Source organism: Mustela putorius, unplaced genomic scaffold (genome assembly GCF_011764305.1).
Source record: "Mustela putorius furo isolate JIRA1106 unplaced genomic scaffold, ASM1176430v1.1 tig00004041_pilon_pilon_pilon, whole genome shotgun sequence".
Classification (NCBI taxonomy): domain Eukaryota; kingdom Metazoa; phylum Chordata; class Mammalia; order Carnivora; family Mustelidae; genus Mustela; species Mustela putorius.
Genome location: NW_025422176.1, coordinates 466,425 through 488,241, shown reverse-complemented (window position 1 = coordinate 488,241; position 21,817 = coordinate 466,425). Strand labels below are relative to the sequence as shown.

The 21,817-nt window shown below is 40.8% G+C and overlaps 1 protein-coding gene across 4 annotated transcripts in view; it reads right to left on the bottom strand.

Moving 5' to 3' along the window:
* METTL9 (methyltransferase like 9) overlaps positions 1–21,817 on the bottom strand; it is a 48,633-nt gene that overhangs the window by 14,613 nt on the left and 12,203 nt on the right. For 3 of the 4 annotated variants that reach the window (XM_004780027.3, XM_045072725.1, XM_045072724.1), the window contains exons 2-4: positions 19,399–19,589; positions 14,830–15,039; positions 8,251–8,435 (exon numbers count right to left, since the gene is read on the bottom strand). In XM_004780027.3, coding sequence (XP_004780084.1) covers positions 8,251–8,435; positions 14,830–15,039; positions 19,399–19,589 — 586 coding nt within the window. Of the gene's footprint in view, positions 1–7,930; positions 8,108–8,250; positions 8,436–14,829; positions 15,040–19,398; positions 19,590–21,817 lie in introns of those variants that run through there. The other variant, XM_045072726.1, reaches the window with a different exon arrangement.

Genomic DNA, 21,817 nt, shown 5'->3' with positions numbered 1-21,817 from the left:
AAGATCACTGATCAAACCCAAGATCACTGATCAAACCCAAGATCACTGATCAAACCCAAGATCACTGATCAAACCCAAGATCACTGATCAAACCCAAGATCACTGATCAAACCCAAGATCACTGATCAAACCCAAGATCACTGATCAAACCCAAGATCACTGATCAAACCCAAGGTCACTGATCAAACTGAAACTGGGATATACTTTCCTTTGGGAAAGCAGTGACATTCCCTGAGATCATACAGATCAGTACTGATGTGTGTATTAATATGCCTTCTTTTATTTATCCATCTGGAAAACAACATCTATTGGGTGCCGGACTATTACCCAGTCAGAGGTGCTCCTTTCATGCGGCTCTTGGGGTCACAATGACCTTGTCCTTCCCTAACCCCACCTTGTTTACACTCTCAGGGTCTTGCCTATGTTGTGCCCTCTGCCGGGGAAAAGCTTCTCAGACACAGACACAGCTCAAATGCCACCTCTTAAGGAAACCTTCTATGACCTCCCCTAGAAGTGATTGGGTCCTCCCTTCTCTATACCCACAGTACTTGTCGTATTTCTTATCAGACTATCCTGCCATTGTCTGCTTATATCTGTCTTCTGTATGATTCTGCAAGTATCTTAAGACTAAAAGCAAGTTTTTCATTATCTTTGTATCCACCGGCCTAGCACTGCCGGTAAAAACTAGGCTCTCCAATACCTTTATATGAATACACAGGAACACTGTTTCTACAGAAAAACATTTTTTCAGCATGTCAACTGAGAGATGAAGCACACTCCACTCCCTGGCCATCAGCCCTCGTCCTCACTGTAAGCAATGTTGGTTGAATCCTTGGCAGTAACTGTCCTTCTAGCTGAGCATCTAGAATTTTCATTGGAAAAAATTAAACTACAGCTTTCTGTTTAGATTTGAGTTTCCCATGACAATGAGAAGAGAATAATACTGAAACAATTCCCAACAGGAGGGAAACCAGAAAGATGTGGTTCTGGTGTCTACTACACACCCCACCCTCTAGACAAGGGCACTTAAACCACATACTGAAAGAGGTGAGCAGGACTTTTTTTTTTTAAGATTTTATTTTTTTATTTGACACAAAGAGATCACAAGTAGGCAGAGAGGCAGGCAGAGAGAGAGGAGGAAGCAGGCTCCCTGTCGAGCAGAGAGCCCCATGCAGGGCTCGATGCAGGGCTCGATCCCAGGACCCTGGGATATGACCTGAGCCGAAGGCAGAGGCTTTAACCCACTGAGCCACCCAGGCGCCCCAAGGTTAGCAGGATTTTCAGAGTAAGTAATTTCCTCTTCTCTGCTACATCAGACCTGAGTGAATCAGGGACCCCTAGATCACAGGCAAAGAGTGAAGGTTCTGTGGAATCAAGTCACACTAACCAATGGGCAGTGCACACTTTGAGACAAAGTTGCAATGTCTAATGAAGTCATCAAATTATGATAGTTACTGTGAGAAGAGTGAGGTCTCAGACCTGAAGGACACATATTTCAAATATTTCAATACTGAAGTACTGTGAACATAGGATTAATAAAGCCACAAACAAAATCAAAGTAAAAGGACAGAATGGCATGACCTAAATCTAACACGTATTAAATTATCAACACTGAGACAGACACAGTAGGGCACTCTCCTATACATTAGACTCTTTAATACTCAGGACGAGGGGCGCCTGGGTGGCTCAGTGGGTTAAGCCACTGCCTTCGGCTCGGGTCATGATCTTGGGGTCCCAGGATCAAGTCCCGCATCGGGCTCTCTGCTCAGCAGGGAGCCTGCTTCCTCCTCTCTCTCTCTCTCTGCCTCTCTGCCTACTTGTGATCTCTGTCTGTCAAATAAATAAATAAAACCTTTAAAAAAAAAAATACTCAGGGGCACCTGGGTGGCTCAGTGGGTTAAGCTGCTGCCTTCAGCTCAGGTCATGATCTCAGGGTCCTGGGATCGAGTCCCGCATCGGGCTCTCTGCTCAGCAGGGAGCCTGCTTCCCCCTCTCACTCTGCCTGCCTCTCTGCCTACTTGTGATCTCTCTCTGTTCAAATAAATAAATAAAATATTAAAAAAAAAATACTCAGGACGAACCTTGAGGTAAGGATTAGCACCACTCTTAGAGATGAAACACAAACCTTAACTAGAGGCCCATGTTTCAAACAGGGCCTCAGAGCCCAAGCTCTTTCCATGCAACAGTCTTACCAGTCTTGCTTATTTCTCTTTAGACTCATAATGGGAGTTTTAAAACTAAATATGCCTAATTTAACTGGAACAATGGCCCTATAAGAAAGTAAGAAAGTTGCCAAATTCACAGTTTCACAGGAGAATTCTACCAAACTTTCCAAGAACAGAGAACCACATGCAATTTAAAGTGTTCCAGAGCATGGAGGAAAAACTTCCAAATTATTTTTTTACAAAGCCAGCAGAATACTGATACCAAAACATGACAAAGATAACACCCTCCAAAAAATAAAAGATGAGATATAAATCAATCATTAGTCATCAATATTTTGCTAACCTATTCATTTATAATTTTTATAAATACAATCTGGCAGTGCATTACAAGAAGACTATCCCATCTAAGCCCGGAAATGCAAGGGTGGATATACAGTATACACATACTAATAATTTAACAAGTCAAAGAAGAAGAAACAATGACTACCTCCGTTGATGTTGAATATACAGGTAACAAAATTCAACAGCGATTCCTGACTTTTTTTTTTTTTTTGATTCCTGACTTTTTAAGCTCTTAATGAAACAAGATTTAGAAGAAGATGGTTTCAAGCCAAACAACAGCAATCTCAAGCCAAAAGACAGCATCATATTAATAAAGTAGAAATATTCTCATTAAAGTAAAAAATAAGATAAAAATGTCTACCATTTTAAAAAACATTTTCTGGAATTAACTACCATTTCACTTGGACAAAAAGGTCTAAATATGGAAAGTAAGTAGCAAAACCATGTGTAGATGTATCAGGGAAACGCAAGAGAATCAATACAGAAACTACTGGAGACACTAAAATAATTGAAAAATGTAAAAGATTACAAAATTAGTACAGACACAAAAAAATCAATTGCTTGTGTATATACACCTACCATTCATTCTAAACTATGATGAAAGAGCCATTTGCTACAACACAGATGAAACTGGAGGACATTATGGTAAGTCAAACAAGCCAGACACAGAAAGATAAATACTGCTGATCCCACTGACATGTGGAATCTAAACCAGTCAAACTCGCAGAACCAGACAGTAGAACAGTGGCTGCCGGGGGCTCGAGGCTGGGGCAAATGAGGAGACGCTGGTCAAAGGGCACACACTTCAGTGACAGCAAGTTCTGGGGATCTGATGTACAGTATGAAGACTATAGTAAGGAACCCTATACTGCACGTCTGAAGTTTGCTAAAAAAAAAAAAAGATCTTAAGTGCTATCACACACACAAAAAGGGTAACTATGCGAGGTGATGAATGCATTAGACCGCAGCAGTAATTCACAACATGTATGCATATTAATCATCATTCTGCATACCTTAAATACATTTAATTTTTATTTGTCAATTTCCCAAAAGCTGGGCATAAAATTTAAAAGTTAAAAACCAGGGGGTGCCTGGGTGGCTCTGCCTGTGGCTCACTCAGGTCATGACCCCAGAGTCTTGGAGTGAGCCCCACATCGTCAGGCTCCCTGCTCAGCGGGGAGTTTGGGTCTCACTCTCTCTTGACCGCTCCCCCCAGCTTGTGTTCTCTCGCTCGCTCTGTCTCAAATAAACAAATAAGATCTTTTAAAAATAAATAAATAATAAAAATAAAAATAAAGCACCCAAACCCATCCCCAATTCCAGATGTCCCTTTCCTGCTTTTACAGTTCACTTTCTCTGTAACATTCATCACCAACAGCATGCCGTTTGTTTCCGTTCTAGAACGAAGCTCCATGAGGGCAAGGGTATCTGTGTGTTTTCCACTTGCTGTATCCCCAGCATCTAGGCACTCAGTAAATACTTTTAAATGAATGAAGATATTCTGTGGCATAAGAGCACCAACTCCCTTCCACCTTCACTGTAAGCTCCATCCAACACTGTAAATGCGCGCAGGGCAGAGGACTCTCTTCCAGACCCAGTGTGTCACGACCCCTCACCAGTTGCTGCTGGGCAGGAACACATGCCCCTGCCCTTGACAATGGGCCCTAAAGTGATGGGGAGATTTCTGGGGAAGGTTTCTCTCACTTATTTAAAAAAAAAAAAAAAAAAAAAAAAAAAAAAAAATATATATATATATATATATATATATATGTATGGGTGCAAATGGTCCTCTCTCTTCAAGATTTTTGTTCCGGGGGGCGGGGGGGTACAATGGGAAAGGACAGAGGGAGAATCTTAAGCAGGCTCCACATGCAGTGTAGAGCCCGACATGGCTCCAAACTTGAGATCATGACCTGAGTGGAAATCAAGAGTCAGGAGGTTAATTGCCGAAGCCACCCAGGTGCCCCTCTCTCCAAGATTTTGTCGTGCCTACACATGACACTTGGCACTACATTAGCCATTTTGTAATTCTAAAAGGAATGCCAATACACTGAATATGAAGAAAAGAAAGCAGGTTTTGAACTTGAACAGAAGAGCTGTATAGCAGAATTAATCCAACCATAGAATTGCTTTCCTAAAATAAACTCTTCATTTTTAAAGAAAGAGAGACAGAGTGAGGAGGGTTGGGAGGGGGGCAAAGACAGAAGGAGGGAGAGTCTTAAGAGACTCTATGCTAGGCGTGGAGCCCAACACGGGGCTTAATATCAAGACTCTGAGATCAGGACCTGAGCCGAAACAAAGTATTGGCTGACCACCCAGGCACCCTGCTCCTTCTGTTCCTTAAAGCAGAAAGCAACCTGATCCATACTTACACATGTACAAAGACCTGCTAAGAGTGTGTTCCTTCCACTATTATTTATAAAGCAAACTGCTGGTACCTAAAAGTACATAAACAGTGGCTTCCTCAAGTAAAGTTATATATCCAGTGGTGTGCTGGTAAATGTTTACCAACCACCCTGGAGAGGAGAAAGGCTATGGTGTTTGCCAATTTTCAAGATTTAAGTGCTCCCACCATTGACCAGACAATGGTTAGTTTCTTTCTTTTTTTTTTTTTTTTTAAAGATTTTATTTATTTATTTGACAGACGGAGATCACAAGCAGGCAGAGAAGCAGGCCCAGAGAGAGGAGGAAGCAGGCTCCCCGCTGAGCAGAAAGCCCGATGTGGGGCTCGAACCCACGACCCTGGGGATCATGACCTGAGTCGAAGACAGAGGCCTTAACCCACTGAGCCACCCAGGCTCCCCAACAATGGTTAGTTTCAATAACAGTCCTGTTCAATGACTATTTCACTAACTTCACAACAATATAATTAATCAGCTCTCAAAGACAACTATCATATGATCTCCCTGATATGAAGAAGTAGAGATGCAATGTGGGGGGGTTGGGGGGTAGGAGAAGAAAAAATGAAAGAAGATGGGACTGGGAGGGAGACAAACCATAAAAGACTCAATCTCAAAAAACAGACTGAGGGTTGCTGGGGGGAGCGGGAGTTGGGAGAAGGGGGGTGGAGTTATGGACATTGGGGAGGGTGAGTGCTGTGAAGTGTGTAAACCTGGCAATTCACAGACATGTACCCCTGGGGATAAAAATACATTATATGTTTATTTAAAAAAATAATAATAATCAGCTCTCAAGAGCCAGTAAAACCAGCTCCAGCATACCACTGCTTATATCCAGATGATGATGTAAGTACATATGTGCTGGTAAGGAGTAGTTTTCTAGATACACTGAAGTGGAAAAAGGCAACCAAAGGATTTACAATGGGATTTAATTAATCAATTTTTTCACGTGCACAAAGAGCTATATTTACAGAGACTATCTTAAGAATATTCAAGAGACCTGAACAAGACTATGGAACTGGGATGAATGAGAAAATTTTCATGTATACCCTCTTGCTAACTGCTTGAACTCTTTTAACCATGAATTGCATTTTTTATAAAAATTACAGTTTTTTAAAAATTAAACATTTAATAACCCCTAACCAAAACTGGGTCAGTAAACCAAATAAACTGAAATTGGAATTAGAAAGGCACATTTTACATTTCTTTTCCAAATTAACCTAAGTAACAAAATTGCTGTGGTTTGACTTAAAGACAAGTCAAAAAAATCACAGAAAATCATTGCATCTACAATTGGGTTTTTGTTAAAAAATAGATTGAGCCAAGTATGCCAAGCACACTCTGATATTCTTAAAACAGCCCAGTATTCATGAACTCACACGGCAAGGTCACTTTGCAGTTCATAGTCCTCACACCGTGTCACATGGAAATCATCAGGATCTAATTAGTGACTTAGAAAAAGGAAGCAATAATAGAGTGCTGTAGAGCAATCTGCAAAATTTATAGTTCACTAAAGGTCACCCACAGCAACAAAGCTTCTTGTCTCAGGTTTGCTATGTGTCACATGTCAGACTCCTTGGACTCAACAGGCAACTCTGTGCTATATGCCCACAATCAAGGAGCTTGTTTTCAGGCCTTGTCCAGCTGAATTTCCTCTCAATTTTTAGTGTGAGCAACACAAGGAAATAAAACTCATGGTTAGATTGATGTTTCTTCCCCGGCTCTTCCACCTCCTGCTATGCCAGGAAATAGCACTAACATTCTATCATGTGGTTGCCCAACAGGACACAGGAAACTGGGACCGTACAACCTGATGACTAGTGATTGCAATGCAGAGATGGAGTGGGGACTTAATTACACAGGGAACAGCACTGAAAAAAGGTCAGGTTGCTGAATTATCAAGGACATTTACTAGGGTTTTCACTGGAGTACACACACGTACACACACACACACACACACACCTTAAAGCAATGTCTTCTTTACCATGACAAGGGATTCTACACCAGGAATGTAAAAATGAAGAAGTCAGATGGGGGAGGGACTATCAGGTCTACCTGAGCTCTTCCCACCCTCTTATGTCTAAAGAATTTTCCATTTCCCCCATCATCAACATAAATCTAAAATCACTTGGTAAATGTTAAAGCAAGCATTTAATCTGAAGGGACTATGACCCGAGGGGAGAAAAATTAAGGACAAAAAGATATGAAGGAGCAAGTGAGTGGCAAGGATTTACACTGGGTTTCCATGGTGATAAGCAAACATGAGCATTATTCCCTAAGACAGATTTTTACACATATTTGTTAACTACAACGCTTGCAAAATAGTAATGGATTCCTTAAAAATGTCTGCACGCTCTTGGAGTTTTTGAATGTAAGGCTGAACTGGACAGTAAAATGGGAAAACTAAAGATTTTTAAATATTAGCATGTATTACTTATACAATAAATAATTTTTTTTTAAAGATTTTATTTATTTGTCAGAGAGAGAGCGAGCGAGAGCGAGCATAGGCAGACAGAGTGGAAGGCAGAGTCAGAGGGAGAAGCAGGCTCCCTGCGGAGCAAGGAGCCCGATGTGGGACTCGATCCCAGGACGCTGGGATCATGACCTGAGCCGAAGGCAGCTGCTTAACCAACTGTGCCACCCAGGCGCCCCACAATAAATAACTCTTTATGTGCACACGAGCTTGTGAAAGCGCAAAGGAGAGGCTTAAGTCGTGACTTTCGACATGAGCTGAAATGCAGACCTTGCCAGCTAAAGCCATGAGTTAATGGGACTGCAACCAGGTCACCGGGAAGAGGAAGTTCTATGAAATCAAAGCATTTCTTTTAATATATTCTTCATTCGGTATTGTTGGAGAGCAAGACTATGCAATCAACAAACGAAATGTCACACAAAGAAATGATACATGCTGGAACACAAATGGTCTTTAGAAGGGTGAAAAGATAACAGCATTTATCATTTTGAGAATCTGGAATAAGAGATGTAAAGTGCAAATCAACCAGGACATTCGGCAATACACACAGGTAAACTAAAAGGCTTCATTTATTTCTTGACTAGGCTTATAAGCTAATAAACAAATGGTTTAGGCTCCATTTAGGAGCAGAAAATATCGACACATTTCAGGTTTTCAATTTCAAGAAGGAAGACCAGCTGAGTATTCACTATTCCCACTGCAAACGGAGTACCAGAGTTCTGTAAAATCTGCAGTAAGATGAGCATTAGCCAAGGTGATATTTTACATGAGTTAACCATAATCCTTTAAATTCCAGGCTATTCTAAGAAAACAGAATCCCAAACACCAATAAACATCAATGCTGGGTAAGAGGCGACCTGACCACACTTACCGTTTTCCACATAGGGATGAAAGGGTAAAACCAGGGCGAGAATGACCCTGCCTCTAGTTGGCTCCAAGACACTTCTGATATCTTTTAACAAAGTCAGGGGCTGATCACAGCGGTCCAGCAAATTCAAGCAGCTGATGACATCATACTGGAACCCTGTATTCTGCCATTCGTTTATACCAAGCACTCTGAAAACATCAGAAAGAACTTGATTGATATAAACCCCCTGAAAGACAACTTTAAGAATAACTGAAATGCTAGTACACGCGCTAACATTATCTTCTAAATCAAAGTAAATGCAAGATCTTTCATTTATAATTCATACTTGCAGTAATAAAATGGCCAGGCCAAGAAAAACAGCAACCATATTTCTTTAAATTTAGCATTTCACCGATTTCCAAATCTAAAAACGTATACTTCCTTTGTAAGAACTAATCATGTTTAATATGTATGAAGACATAAAGTGATAAAAAATGGTTATAACTAGGCCATCAAATTCTTTTTTCTTAACCTAAAAACAATTTATTCATTTAGAACTACCTCTTTTGAATATTATTTTTTTAAGGTTTTATTTATTTATTTGACAAAGAAAGCACAAGCAGGCAGAGGGAGAAGAAGAAGCAGGCTCCTCACTGAGCAGGGAGCCTGACTCAGGGCTCTATCCCAGGACCCTAGGATCATGACCTGAGCCGAAGGCAGCTGCTTAACTGACTGGGTGTCAAGAAGAGGCGCCCCTCTTTTGAACTTTAAGCAAAACACAGGAAGTCACCTTTTCTTTTAGTAGCTCAACTAGTTGCTGAGATCGGAGAACTGTAAGTTAGTACTTCTAAGCTTAGGAATCAAGGCTAGTAGGGTGCCTGGGTGGCTCAGTCAGCTGAGCTTCAAACTCTTGGTTTTGGCTCGGGTCATGATCTCATGGGTCACAGGCTCGAGCCCCACATCGGGCTCTGCGCTCAGCGCCAGGGTAGGGGGATCAGCCTGAAGGATTCTCCCCCTCGGCCTCCCCTCCCTCACCCTCACTCTCGTTCCAAAATGGATAAATAAATCTTTTGAAATAGGCCATTAAATTCTTGAACATCAAATGAACAAAAAATCCTACTTTCTGCATCCATTGGAATTTAATAATAAAATACAACCTATATTCATGTTTTCTATTCCTGGGGTCCCTCCTATTTTTAAGAATGGCTGGGGGTGATATAAGATAAGTTCCATTTACAACCTATGGCCTTTGAACACATCTCTGTTCCCAGGAGACAGATGCCATTTCATACCCTAGCATCTTCATATCTGAATAACTATATAGAAAACGACAAAGCACAGGACATCCTATTAAAACTGCAAGGGTGGGGGCGCGCCTGGGTGGCTCAGTGGGTTAAAGCCTCCGCCTTCGGCTCAGGTCATATCCCAGGGTTCTGGGATGGAGCCCCGCTCTCTGCTGAGCAGAGAGCCTGCTTCCTCCTCTCTCTCTGCCTGCCTCTCTGCCTACTTGTGATCTCCGTATGTCAAATAAATAAATAAAATCTTTAAAAAAATAAAATAAAAAAAAAACAATACAACTGCAAGGGAAGAGCGCAGTTAACTTACCACTCTCAGCCCTCAGTCTCTCACTCTCTCCCTCCCTCTCCCTCGCTCTCAGAACATTTCTAAGTCCTTTACAATGTTTCATCCACTGAGAGAAGGAATTCTCTTATCAAGAGTCTTTGTTAACCACACCATTAAGGCAATTCTGTAAATTACTGCTGCTTGGTTATGACGATCAGAATGTGGCAGGTGAGGCATGTTATGACAGAGGCAGGGGAAAAATGGAAACAGGAGAAAGGATCTTTGGTAAACAAGTCTCTGATAAAGCTGAGTAGGTACAGTCGAGTTATCTTAGAAAATTCTAAAAGTATAACGAGGGCTGTTTTAGGAAACTCATTAAAATAGTGGTATTTGAGAGCATTTTCAAATAGAATAAAAGAAGCACAAACCACTCAGCTGCATCTTCTTTTCAGTTTAGATTTTTTTTTTTTTTTTTTTTTAAATAACTAAAGCCTCCTCCAAAACAACTCTAACCAACTTCAAGGGACTAGTCAAGACTCCTTTGTTGCTTGAATTAAGCAGGGCATTAGGGTTCCAAACTCACGTTGTTGTACTGAACTTGTAACTGCAATGATGATTTTATTTATTTATTTTTAAGATTTCATTTATTTATTTGACAGATCACAAGTAGGCAGAGGCAGGCAGAGAGAGAGGAGGAAGCAGGCTCCCCGCCGAGCAGAGAGCCTGATGTAGGGCTCGATCCCAGGACCCTGGGATCGTGACCTGAGCCGAAGTTAGAGGCTTTAACCCACTGAGCCACCCAGGTGCCCCTTAATTTAATTTTTTTAAAAAATTTGACAGAATGACACAGCAAAAGAGGGAACACAAGCAGGGGGAGTGGGAGTGGGAGAGGGAGAAGCAGGCTTCCTGCTGATCAGGGAGCCCCATATGCGGGGCTCAATCCCAGGACCCTGAGATCGTGACCTGAGCCGAAGGCAAACACTCAATGGCTGAGCCACCAGGTGTCCTTTACCTGCAGACTTTGAAAGAAAGACAAGCTCCTAACAGAAAATTATGGCTTTAACACAGGGACAGTTATGGCTACACATTTAGAAGCCCAACTTCTTTACTTCTGATGGCGATTTTTCATCTATAAACTCAGTTCCACCAAGGAAGACAAATGTACTGGCTCTGCTCAAACTGCATGTTAGCCCAGCAATGAGACACGTGGTTAAGATGTCCTTATGAGAGCAGGGGAAGAAGTGACTTGTCCCAATCACACTGCAAGTCCCTGGCAGAGTAAAAAATGGCACCTTGGAAACGCTCCTAGTGCGCTATTCAGGTCAGTGAACCTGCTCTCCCCAGCTAAGGCAAGACAGAGCCTGACACTCGGTCTGTGAACGAATGCTGCCGGGGTGGTGGGCTGACAGTGAAGGGCGCTCTCCACCACAGTCTCCAACAGCTCTTCATTAAAAAGAGAAAATAAAGAGGATGTTAACATGAGAAATAGAATTTTTTTTTTAAGGTTTTATTTATTTGACAGAGAGTGAATGAAAGAGAGGATACAAGCAGGGGGGAGAGGCAGAGGGGGAGGGAGGAGCAGGCTCCCCGCTGAGCAGAGAGCCTGATGAGGGGCTTGATCCTGGGACCCCCTGGGATCACGACCTGATCCGAAGGCAGTCGCCCAACCAACTGAGCCACCCAGGTGCCCGAGAAACAAAATTCTTAACTACAATATTTTCTTTGCAAGAAAGATCCCAAACCTCCAGATGATGGATTAAAGTCAGGCATCTTTCAAATTTACATTAAAGATCTGTTCTCGGGTATTAAAAATGTACAGACAATTCCTTTTTGATCACCCATGTTTGAAGAGTCTATGTGAATTTAACCCTAAACCCATACCCTCACAGCTCTGCATCTTGCCACACCTGTATTTCCTCCATCATCTTACAAACTTCCCTTCAGGTCACCTAAACTGATTTTGGCACTAACTTTTGGTGAAGTAGACCACAAAAGGAAAACATATGCTGCCAAAATTTTTCCCTGCCACAGATTTTTTTTTTTTAAGATTTTATTTATTTATTTGACAGAGACAGACCACAAGTAGACAGAGAGGCAGGCAGAGAGAGAGAAGGCAGCACGCGTGCCGCTGAGCAGAGAGCCTGATGCGGGACTTGATCCCAGGACCCTGAGATCATGACCCGAGCCGAAGGCAGCGGCTTAACCCACTGAGCCACCCAGGCACCCCAGATTCTTTTTTTTTAATGTACTGTCACTTCAATTGTGGAACTGTTCAAGAGTGTACACAATAAAAAATTAACTGTATAATCCTTTCCTAAGTCTGTGGCTTTTCCAAAACAGGTTATTTCTAACCCTGGAATTACTATTTTCAAGAAAACAAGTTAAAGTAATAGTTTATCTTCCAGGAGGATTTAAAATATATTTTACAGAAGAAAGCAATCAGTATTTTGATAAATCCTAAATAAAAAGCAAAACACAAACACTATAAAGAAAAATTATTGTTTTGTTTTAAGAATCAAAGCCGCATCCTTAAGTTCTACAATCAGGTTCTCTGGCCTGAATAGTGATATCTTGGCAACAAAGAGGAAAAACACGGCTATTTTCTGTGTATCATTTCAAAAATGACAGTCAGAACCTTTATTAAAAAGCCAGTTTTTCATGAACTCAGATATTGAAGAGAAACAGAAAATAGCTCTCAAGTCAAAAAAACAAGGTATTAAGCTACAAGTCTGCTCTGCCATCATGGCTGGATGAGCCCTAACCTTAGTAAGATACTACTTCCTCATTAAAATCTCAGACTGTGCCAAAAAACACCACTTCTGTGAATATGTTTATATTTAATATTAATAATACATGGAGGGAATAGCAACCAACATGAATTTCCTATTTAAGTCAAAATGCAAATAGATTTTGGCATATGTGCTATACATCAGGGAAAAAAATTTAAGCATTTTTTCATATGGGAAAAAGTTTACTACTAGGCTACATACCACGTAAACTCCAGATACAATGAATTATTAATTCAAACATCTAAGTTTCACTGATAATTCCATTCAGGCGTTTAGTCTCAAGAAGGGCTTCAATGCAACCAAGGAACAGAGGGGCCCGTGGGTAGGAGGGAATGAAGATGTTTCAAACACCTTCCTCCCCACACGCACTTCCAAAACTTTTTTTTTAAGTGGAAGGAAAGTACCAGATTAGGAATTTGGCATCATTTAAGTCATTGTTAAAACAAAGGCCAAAACATTCTAAGTTTGGAAATGCTGCATTAATTTCTAAGCGAAGAAATACTTCAGTTATTACCACACAGGCCCTCCAGGATCTAACCTGAGACGGACTGCTAGAGCTAACGGGGATCTTACAAATCAAGGAGTTCAACCACACGCAGACAAAAGTCTCCTTTCATAGCATCCCTAACAGCTATTTGAACATGGAGAGTGGCAAGGACTTGGATGCTTGAGCCATTAGGAAGGTCGATATCTAAACTCTGCCTCAGCTGAGAGATAGCTGTGTATGATTATACCAAAGAGAACACTTACTCCTCTTTCCAGATAAAACCCCATTACATTTGTTGATCAGAACCTTCCCTTCTACCCCCTTCCTACTTGGTCTTCTCTTCTCCAAGCTAAACATTTCCATATTTTGCCAATGTTCAATCCAGTCCAGCTCCAAGAGCTACACCAATGCTCTGTCTTTAGGGCTAATGTCTATGAGCAGAAACAGGTGGAGAGCAAAGTGAGTGCATAATTCTTTGCTCCATTTTTCGAAAGGCTCAGCCTGGCTTCCAAAATATCAGAGGAGGCAGGCTCTAATCTCAACTCCTGCATTCTGTACCCAGTACCTTATTCTCCCATTCAGTAAAATCCGTACTAAATAAAGAACACCTTCTTCCTAAGTCTTTCAAGAAGGAGATGGCCTTAAAACCAAGATTTGATACTTCTTGCGCATTAGGATGGCTATTATCAAAAATAAATAAATAAATAGCAAGTATTGGTGAGGATACAGAGAAACGGGAAACCTTTTACATTGCTGGTGGGATGTAAAATGGTGTAGCTACTCTGGAAAATGGTACGAAAATTCCTAAAAAAATTAAACATAGTCTTACCATATAACCCAGCAATTACACTTCAGAGTATACAACCAAAAGTGAAAGCAAAAACTCGAAGTTATTTTTACACTCGTGTTCATAAAAGCATTTATTCATGATAGCTAAAAGGTGGAGGCTACCCATGTGTCCACTGACAGATGGATGGATAAGCAAAGTGTGGTATATCCATTCAATGAAGTATCATCCATACTTAAAAAGGAAGGAGATTCTGATACATGCCACAACATGGATGAACCCTGAAGACATTATGGTTAGTGAAATAAGCCAGTCACAAGAGGACAAATAATGTATAATTCCTATTTGTCGTTCCCAGAATAGTCAAATTTGTAGAGACACGATATAGAATGGTGGTTGCCAGGGGCCAGGGAAGGGCAGGCTGGTGATCTGGGGAATAAGTGTTTGATGGGTACAGAGTTTCAGTGGGAAAAACAAAAAAGTTCTAGAGATGGATGGTGGTGACAGTTACACAACAAAAATGTATCTAATACCACTAACTGTACTCTTAAGAATGGTTAAAATGGTAAATTCTATGTTATGTAGTTTACCATCATAAAAAAATTTTTTTTCACTGAAAAATAAAAACAAAAACAAAATCCAAGCTTTCAGAATGTCAGAGTCCAATCAAGGAAAAGTCTCTACATCTGATCTCCCTTTACCAAGAAGCTGTCCCTCCCCTGCCCTTCTCCGTCTATAGTGCCATCTCCTCTAGCCCAAAATGATAGTGACAAAAGAAAATGACTGTTCTCTCGGTTTCTACTTTACTGTAATATGGAAAGTTTCAAAAAATTTCTCATCATGGAAAACTGTTTCTAGTCCATATCCTTTACATAATACTCTCCTCATCTGCTCAATCTGGCAGCACATATACTAAATAAAAAGAAATACATCTTAAAACCAAGAAATACACCCCAAACCAAGTCTAAAAATTATACCTGTATTTCTTCTTCTGAAGCTGCCATATCATAGTTTCAGACAGTTCGGTGGCATAAATTTCTTCAAAATGAGGGCTCATGATTTTTGTGACTTCTCCATCTCCAGCACCTAAATCAAGAAGTCTGTGGGTTTTCCAGTCTGGATTAATTTTTAGCAGTCTCTGAAACTGATCTGGTGAAAACACAAACATTGAGCCTCTTCCTAGCAACCTGAAAAAAAAGGGACAAAAATGGAAGAGTCCATGCAAATCAAGCACCCCCACATACATTCAGAGCAACCACAGTACTTCAGTCCCAAGGGCCTCCTGAAACTACAAAATGTTTATTTTAGGTGATTGTATGGTTAAATTATACATTACCTTTTATATAACTTATAGAGTCTAAACCGAAGTTAGGAAAATAAGAAAATATCTTTAGGTATCATTTGGCTCTGAGATCAATACTACCCCGTGAAGAATGGGGAAGGCAGAGGGGTAAAAGGTGGAGAGGAAACAGCACGAATGAGAAAGGAAGGGAAGGGAAGAAAAAGGAGTAAGAAAGTAAAAGGTGAATGTCAAGAATTCATGTTAAACTAGGAAGGAGAGATGGACTGAGTAATGTTTCCTGTCATAGGCCAAGAGAATCAGACCGCAGCACTAGCCAGTAAGACCAAGAAAAATCAAATAGAAAAAAAAAAAAAGCTGTTATGTTATGAAACTAAACAATAGGTGAGAAAAAAACAGTTTCACTGTCATAGATTTTTAAGGGACACTGGAGAAAAGCAGAAAAGAGCGGTCCCTGTGGTATCAGTTAATTTGCATTTAAAGAGTAGATCCATACTTCCATCAATTTACGGATTACAACAATTGTCTGGGTCCTGCTATTTCTAAAAATCCTAAAAACATTCAAAACTACAGTGATGCCTTTAAAAAAAGAGCTGGAGAGGTGTTAAGTGGAGACCAGAGAGAAATCTCGGGAACAGCAGCTGAAGCTCAAACCAGGTCTCCAGGAAGCACCATGGTGGGAAGCAGAAGGCCCCCCCGACTTAGCTCTGGTATCTTAGCCCTCAAATCCTAGTCCTTCCAGGGCAGGGATTCTCCAGCTCCCTTTAAGCAGCAGAACCCTTTCTTGAAGTGGGGCTCAGACACTACGAAGAACGGTAAAGGGAGCGCTGAGCGCTGCCGCAGCAAAGAGGTTAGGGGCCTTGGAGACACTGTCACGTCTGGGCCCTTCCCTGCAAGCTGAAGGAGTTCTTGAGGCACTTCCTCTTCAGACCCTGGAACACAGTTTGAAAACCACTGGTCTGGGAAACGGCAGGGAAACCTGTCCTGTACTGCTACTTTCTGGAAATTTATCGTAAGGTACAATGTCACATGCCTGCAACCTGGTACTCCTGGTAAGACCAGTTTAGGGAAAGAAGTAAAATTGCAGAGTTCAAATAACAAATTCCCTCTCTCCCCTTTTCCCATTAAGGCTGGAGAAAAGTTTAACCAGATCTAATAATGTGTTTACGGTAAATCGTCTGCCCCACAGAAATGCTTTTTAGCTAGGGGGCATGGAGAGCATGGGGGCATGGTCATCAGAGGCTGCTAAAAACCATGCTATCCTTTACAAAGAAAAGCGATTTCCTCCAAGACAGTTGTTTCTTTATCTTCTAGGGGAACACTAGGCTGTAGAAAGCAAATCTGTGAAAAGGGACTGAATTTACAGGAAGAACTTTACAAAATTTCGCACAGAAGCTACCTGAGTCAGAGCAGGAAAAGGGTGCGGGCAGCACAGTCTGGGGCATGCATATTCCCAGAGTCGGTGCTGACTTGCCACAGGATCCAAAGTAAGTTGCAAAACCAGTCATTTGGCTTAAACTTTCCTACTTATAAGAAAAACAGGCTTCCCTAGCCAACTTCTTGGGAAGTAAGGAATCTTAAGGTAATAATCCTAGAATTCTTAGAGCTGCAGCTCATCTGAGGTCAGAGCTCAGGAGGTTATCTGACTTACCTACATTTAAAGACACCAGAGAGAGAAGCACCAGCCTATTTCCAAAGATCACAAGTAACAATGGCTCCACAGAAAGGTTAAAACTGTCAAATCAAAATTCAAGCCCAGTGTTTCTCAATCAGGACCAACTCTGCCTTCTAGGGGGCAGTGGGATTAGGTGGGAGAGTCAGGGGTAGTCCCAAGGGCTTGGGAATGCTGCCACAGTTAGTGAGGAAAGCAAGAAAAGCTATACTTCCTGATACACGTGGGTCAGTCCCACACAATAAGAAAGTATCCCACCTAGAACACCAAAACACTGACCTAGCTCAATACAAAGTTTCCAGCAAACACATATCATGAAGAGGTATGGCTCCCTAATTTGTCTTTAATTTCCAAAGTTAGTGACGCCCACTGGCGGGAAGGGACTAGTGTTTAATAACCATCCTAGGTTCTCTGGCCACAATCTAAGTTCTCTCCAGATATAGAATCTATAGAGGAGGTGTGGCTCCTTACAAATATTTTCCTTATAATATAAACTCTGAAAACAGCTGTCAAGTCTCTCCTGACTTGGCCTTTCCCTTGCTGATACAAAGTCTGATAAGTATCTTTTTAATTCAAGAAGGTACCACACAGTACAGCATGCCTCGGAAATATTGCAAGTCCAGTTCCAGACCACTTCAATAAAGCAAATATCACAATAAAGCAAGCCAGACGAATTGTTTGGTTTCCCAGTGCACCTTTAATGTAACTTTTATTTATGTTTACAGTGATACCGCAGTCTATAAAGTACACAACAGCATTATGTCTAAAAAAAAATAATGTTAATGTTAAATTAACATTATTAAATTTTTTAATGTTAAAAAATACATTAGTTAAAAAAAAAAAATGCTAGCCATCAGCTGAGTTTTCACCAAGCCGCAATCACTGATCAGACATGATCATAATATAGTAATGAAAAAGTCTGAATATTGTGAAAATCACCAAATTATGACACACAGATGCAACGTGAGCAAATGCTACCGGAAAAATGGCATTGATAGACTTGCACGATGCACAGTTATCCCAAAGTACCAATTAAATTTAAAAAAAAAAATGCAGTATCTGTGAGTGGAATTAAGTGCAATAAACTGAGGTGTGCCTGTAATTATTTCAGAAAGAGACAGCCATTTGTGGTAATAATCTATCATGGATGGAAAACACCAACAGGTTCAAAATTAAGCTTTCAGGTTAGATAGGACCCGCAACAAGACTTGTTTTGGGAGAGTGGGAGGTGAGAGCCATAGATAAGGGAACCCAAAGGGACTGATGAAATGCACAGGCTCTCTTTGACCGAACTGTGAAATTCCGTATCTGGGAATTTGAAACAGGATCCAGCGTGGCAGAAGTTGGGGGTAGGAGTAGAAGTGAAGGGGAGAGGTAGTTCAGAGTTTGAAATCTCCCAAAATTTTATGTGAAATGTTGAATGTAAACATTATTTGAAGAGAGGATTCCTATACTTTACCATTTTTAAAGAGGTAAAGAACCGCATGAAGGGTAAGAGCTACTGCTACAATGACTTGTCTGCTTCCCAAAGAAAATATTATAGTACAGAACAGAAATTCAGTGCAGCCAATTTTAGAAACAAAATGTCAGACCAAGTTGTATAAACTCAACTACCAATACAAAAATAACAACTGTTTGCTGAAGCAAACTTAAGGCAATTTCATATAAACAATGAAGAAAATCAAGAAAGAAATCTTGAGAAATGGCTCGTGGTGCCTAAAAACATATTTAAGGACCAGATGATAGACTGGGGATCCAGACGTTCAGGAGAAGCTGGCTCCAAACCTCAAGGGGAAAAAAGAGTGGGCACAACCAGTGGCTTTAAGCTGTCCAACAAGGCTTCGTAAACACTGAGCCCTACTCGCTTTCTCCTTAGCATTCTAGTTTCTTGGGCCTTGGGGATATTTGAAACTTCGACAGAGAAAAGATAAAAAATATTCCTAAAGTTTCTTCCACGGATTTATATGCGAGAACGACTCTGCAGACAGGTACTTCCATACTAAGTCTGAAAGATTCTGGTGAGCCTAGATACTATGTAAGAACAGATTTTGCACCCTTCACTCGAAATAAGCCAGCACACGTTGCTGTGGAGACTAATTATATCCCCCCAAAAAACTTGCTCCTGGGAGGCGTGCTTAAGGCAAAGATTTTACTCTTCGGTTTATGTTAAGGACTTAGTTCCTGCTACTCATTACTCATAAGGAACTAGAAGCATTATGGGCATCACTTGGGAGTTTGTTAAAAATGGAGAATCTCAGGCCCCAGACCTATTGACTCACAATCTGTATTTTAACCAGATCTCCAAGTTGGTTCCCATACCCATCAAAGCTGAGAAGCACTGCTCCAAGGAGAACTCCCACCGTAGAAATGCAGACTAATGAGGTTCTTTATCAAGTTGTGGTGAATTTAAAAAGCTAACTGCACAAGGCTGAAGACACTGGCCCACTGCCAGGGATTCTGACTAGTAGAAATACTGCGGCGGAGGCAGTCAACACCTTCCACCAAATCACTTTTCTCTTCCACTTTCTTTTTATAAACCTAAAGATAAGGAAAAAGTACGTAAGATTCACTTACCCATTGATAGATGTTCTAGACATAAACAGGCTAAAAACGGATGACACGAAAGAGTGATATAATTGGATAAATAGCCAGCCCGATTTCTCAATGCTGTTGTTTAAGAAGATCTGTGTTCCTTGGTCAAGGTAGCTCTGAACAAAGACAGCCTGGAGTGATTCACATAATTTCTCTCTGTTGCACACATACCACTAAAAAAGAAAGAAGAAAGGTGAAAACACACAACTAAAGTGTCATCTAAGAACTCCAAAAACAAAAGCCGGAAGACTAAATCAAATCTAGTATTTCCAATATTATAATCTCAAGGCACTTGGCACTTTGAGAATAATCATCATCTCTTAAATATAGACAACCTATAAAGTATAAAATACTTCTACATAAGTAATTTCTCATTTAATTCTCATAAGAGTATGGGGGAAGGTTGAAGAGGGCTCTGAGTCATGCAGCTCTAGTGGCTTAGTAGGTGGCTGAGGTGTTCTGAGTCCCATCTGGTCCAATGTTTCAGACACTATAGCCCCCGTACCCTGAGATCTAGGAAAGCTCTGCTGGCCTCTCCTTCACTGGAAAGCAACATCAGAAGGCAAAAACTGGCAATAATAACTTTGGTTTTAGATAAGGAAACAGTCCCATAATGCAGTGATTTGATTCAAAATCACCAAAGAAATCAATGGCAGAAGAAGCCACAGAAGTTAATACTCCAGTGTCCAGATTAACCTGCCTTTCTCCTTGTAGGCTATAGAGAGGCCTTTAGAAATAGGGAGGTGTGCTTACCAGGTCTTGTAACACTCTCACAGATGGGCAATATGTGCTTGAGAAAGATTAAGAAGTTACTTAAGGTCACACTGTAATTAATAAGACAAAAGTGGTAACACGTAGGAGAATCAGGTATCTATGAACAGGCTCTCGCCACAACACAATTTTGAGGACAAAACAAGAACCTCCACCAAGGATGAAATGTAATTCTCCACAATAAGTGTTTTCCATTTTCTTTTTTTTTTTTTTTTAAGATTTTATTTATTTATTTGACAGACAGAGATCACAAGTAGGTAGAGAGGCAGGCAGAGAGAGAGAGAGAGGAGGAAGCAGGCTTTCTGCGGAGCAGACAGCCCGATGTGGGGCTCGATGTGGGACTCGATCCCAGGACACTGGGATTCTGACCTGAGCCGAAGGCAGAGGCTTTAACCCACTGAGCCACACAGGCACCCCAGTGTTTTCCATTTTCATTTAGAGTCAGTGTACCAGGGAAGGGGGGAGTAAGACCACACAGCAGGCCAGCTGTAGGGTCAGCTCCACGGTCAAGTCCTGGCTCTGCCATTCCTGTGTAAACTCAGACAAATCACTTAATCTCTGAGTCTGCGTTCATACATCTGTGGACTAGAGATGTCACTGCTATCTATCTATCCTAGTAGGGTACTGAGAGGATTAAACAAGATAATGCAAGCAAATCCTCAAATATAGTACCAGACACACAGAAGAATCCTATAATAATAGCAATGAGATTCCTCTAACATGGCCTGAAAAATAAGAGTAGGCCATTAATTACTATGATGAAACTGTAAGGTTGACCAGTTATTATTAATCCATTGTCTGCTAACAAACAATCAATTTTTCCCAATAAAACATCTATTGGCCAAAAGTAATTTGTTTCCCCCTCAAAAGTATGACCATTTATCAGGACACGTTCCCACTTTTACAATCCTCCAAAGCTTCCTAAATGTTCAATGAAATCTTGGTTAACATTCCTGACACTAACATTGAAAGGACCCGGTTAGAAACTAACACAAATAAGCAAAAAGGCACACATTAAGTTTGCAAAGATTAACTCATCTTTTTTACAAACCCTATATCCAAACGAGATACCAAATCTCCCACCTATTGACTGATTTGTGTTAATTCACCGTTTAAATACTCTTACCAAAACTTCTTGGACTTGAAAGCAATTTTCATTTTTTTCTACTCTGTGTGATAAGCTGTGAAGCTTCTTATACTCACTGCCTACACTTTTTTCCTTGGTCTGAAAATGGTCTTGCTTAATCATTAACTAACTCTTAATATTCATTGTGTCTGAAGTTATACCCCAGTGCAGGTCATAAACCATTTTTTATTATACTCCCGACCTTCTGGTGCACATTCTGAACTCTGTAATGTTGAGGCCACTCTGCCTTTTATTTATTTTTTATTCTCTGAAATGACTAATCAAGATGAAAGCCATCACCTTGGTGGTAGGCAATCAGGCACATTCTATTAACATGGACAAGAAGTCATTCAAGTGAAACAGAGGAGCTTAGAATTCCTCAGCATCCACTTGTAAACGGACAACTGGAACAATGGACTCTGACTTCAGAACTAAGCAAGACTGGGCATCATTAACTGCAAATATTGCTTTCAAGTGCCAAGAGGAAAAACTCAAGTTTTTTTT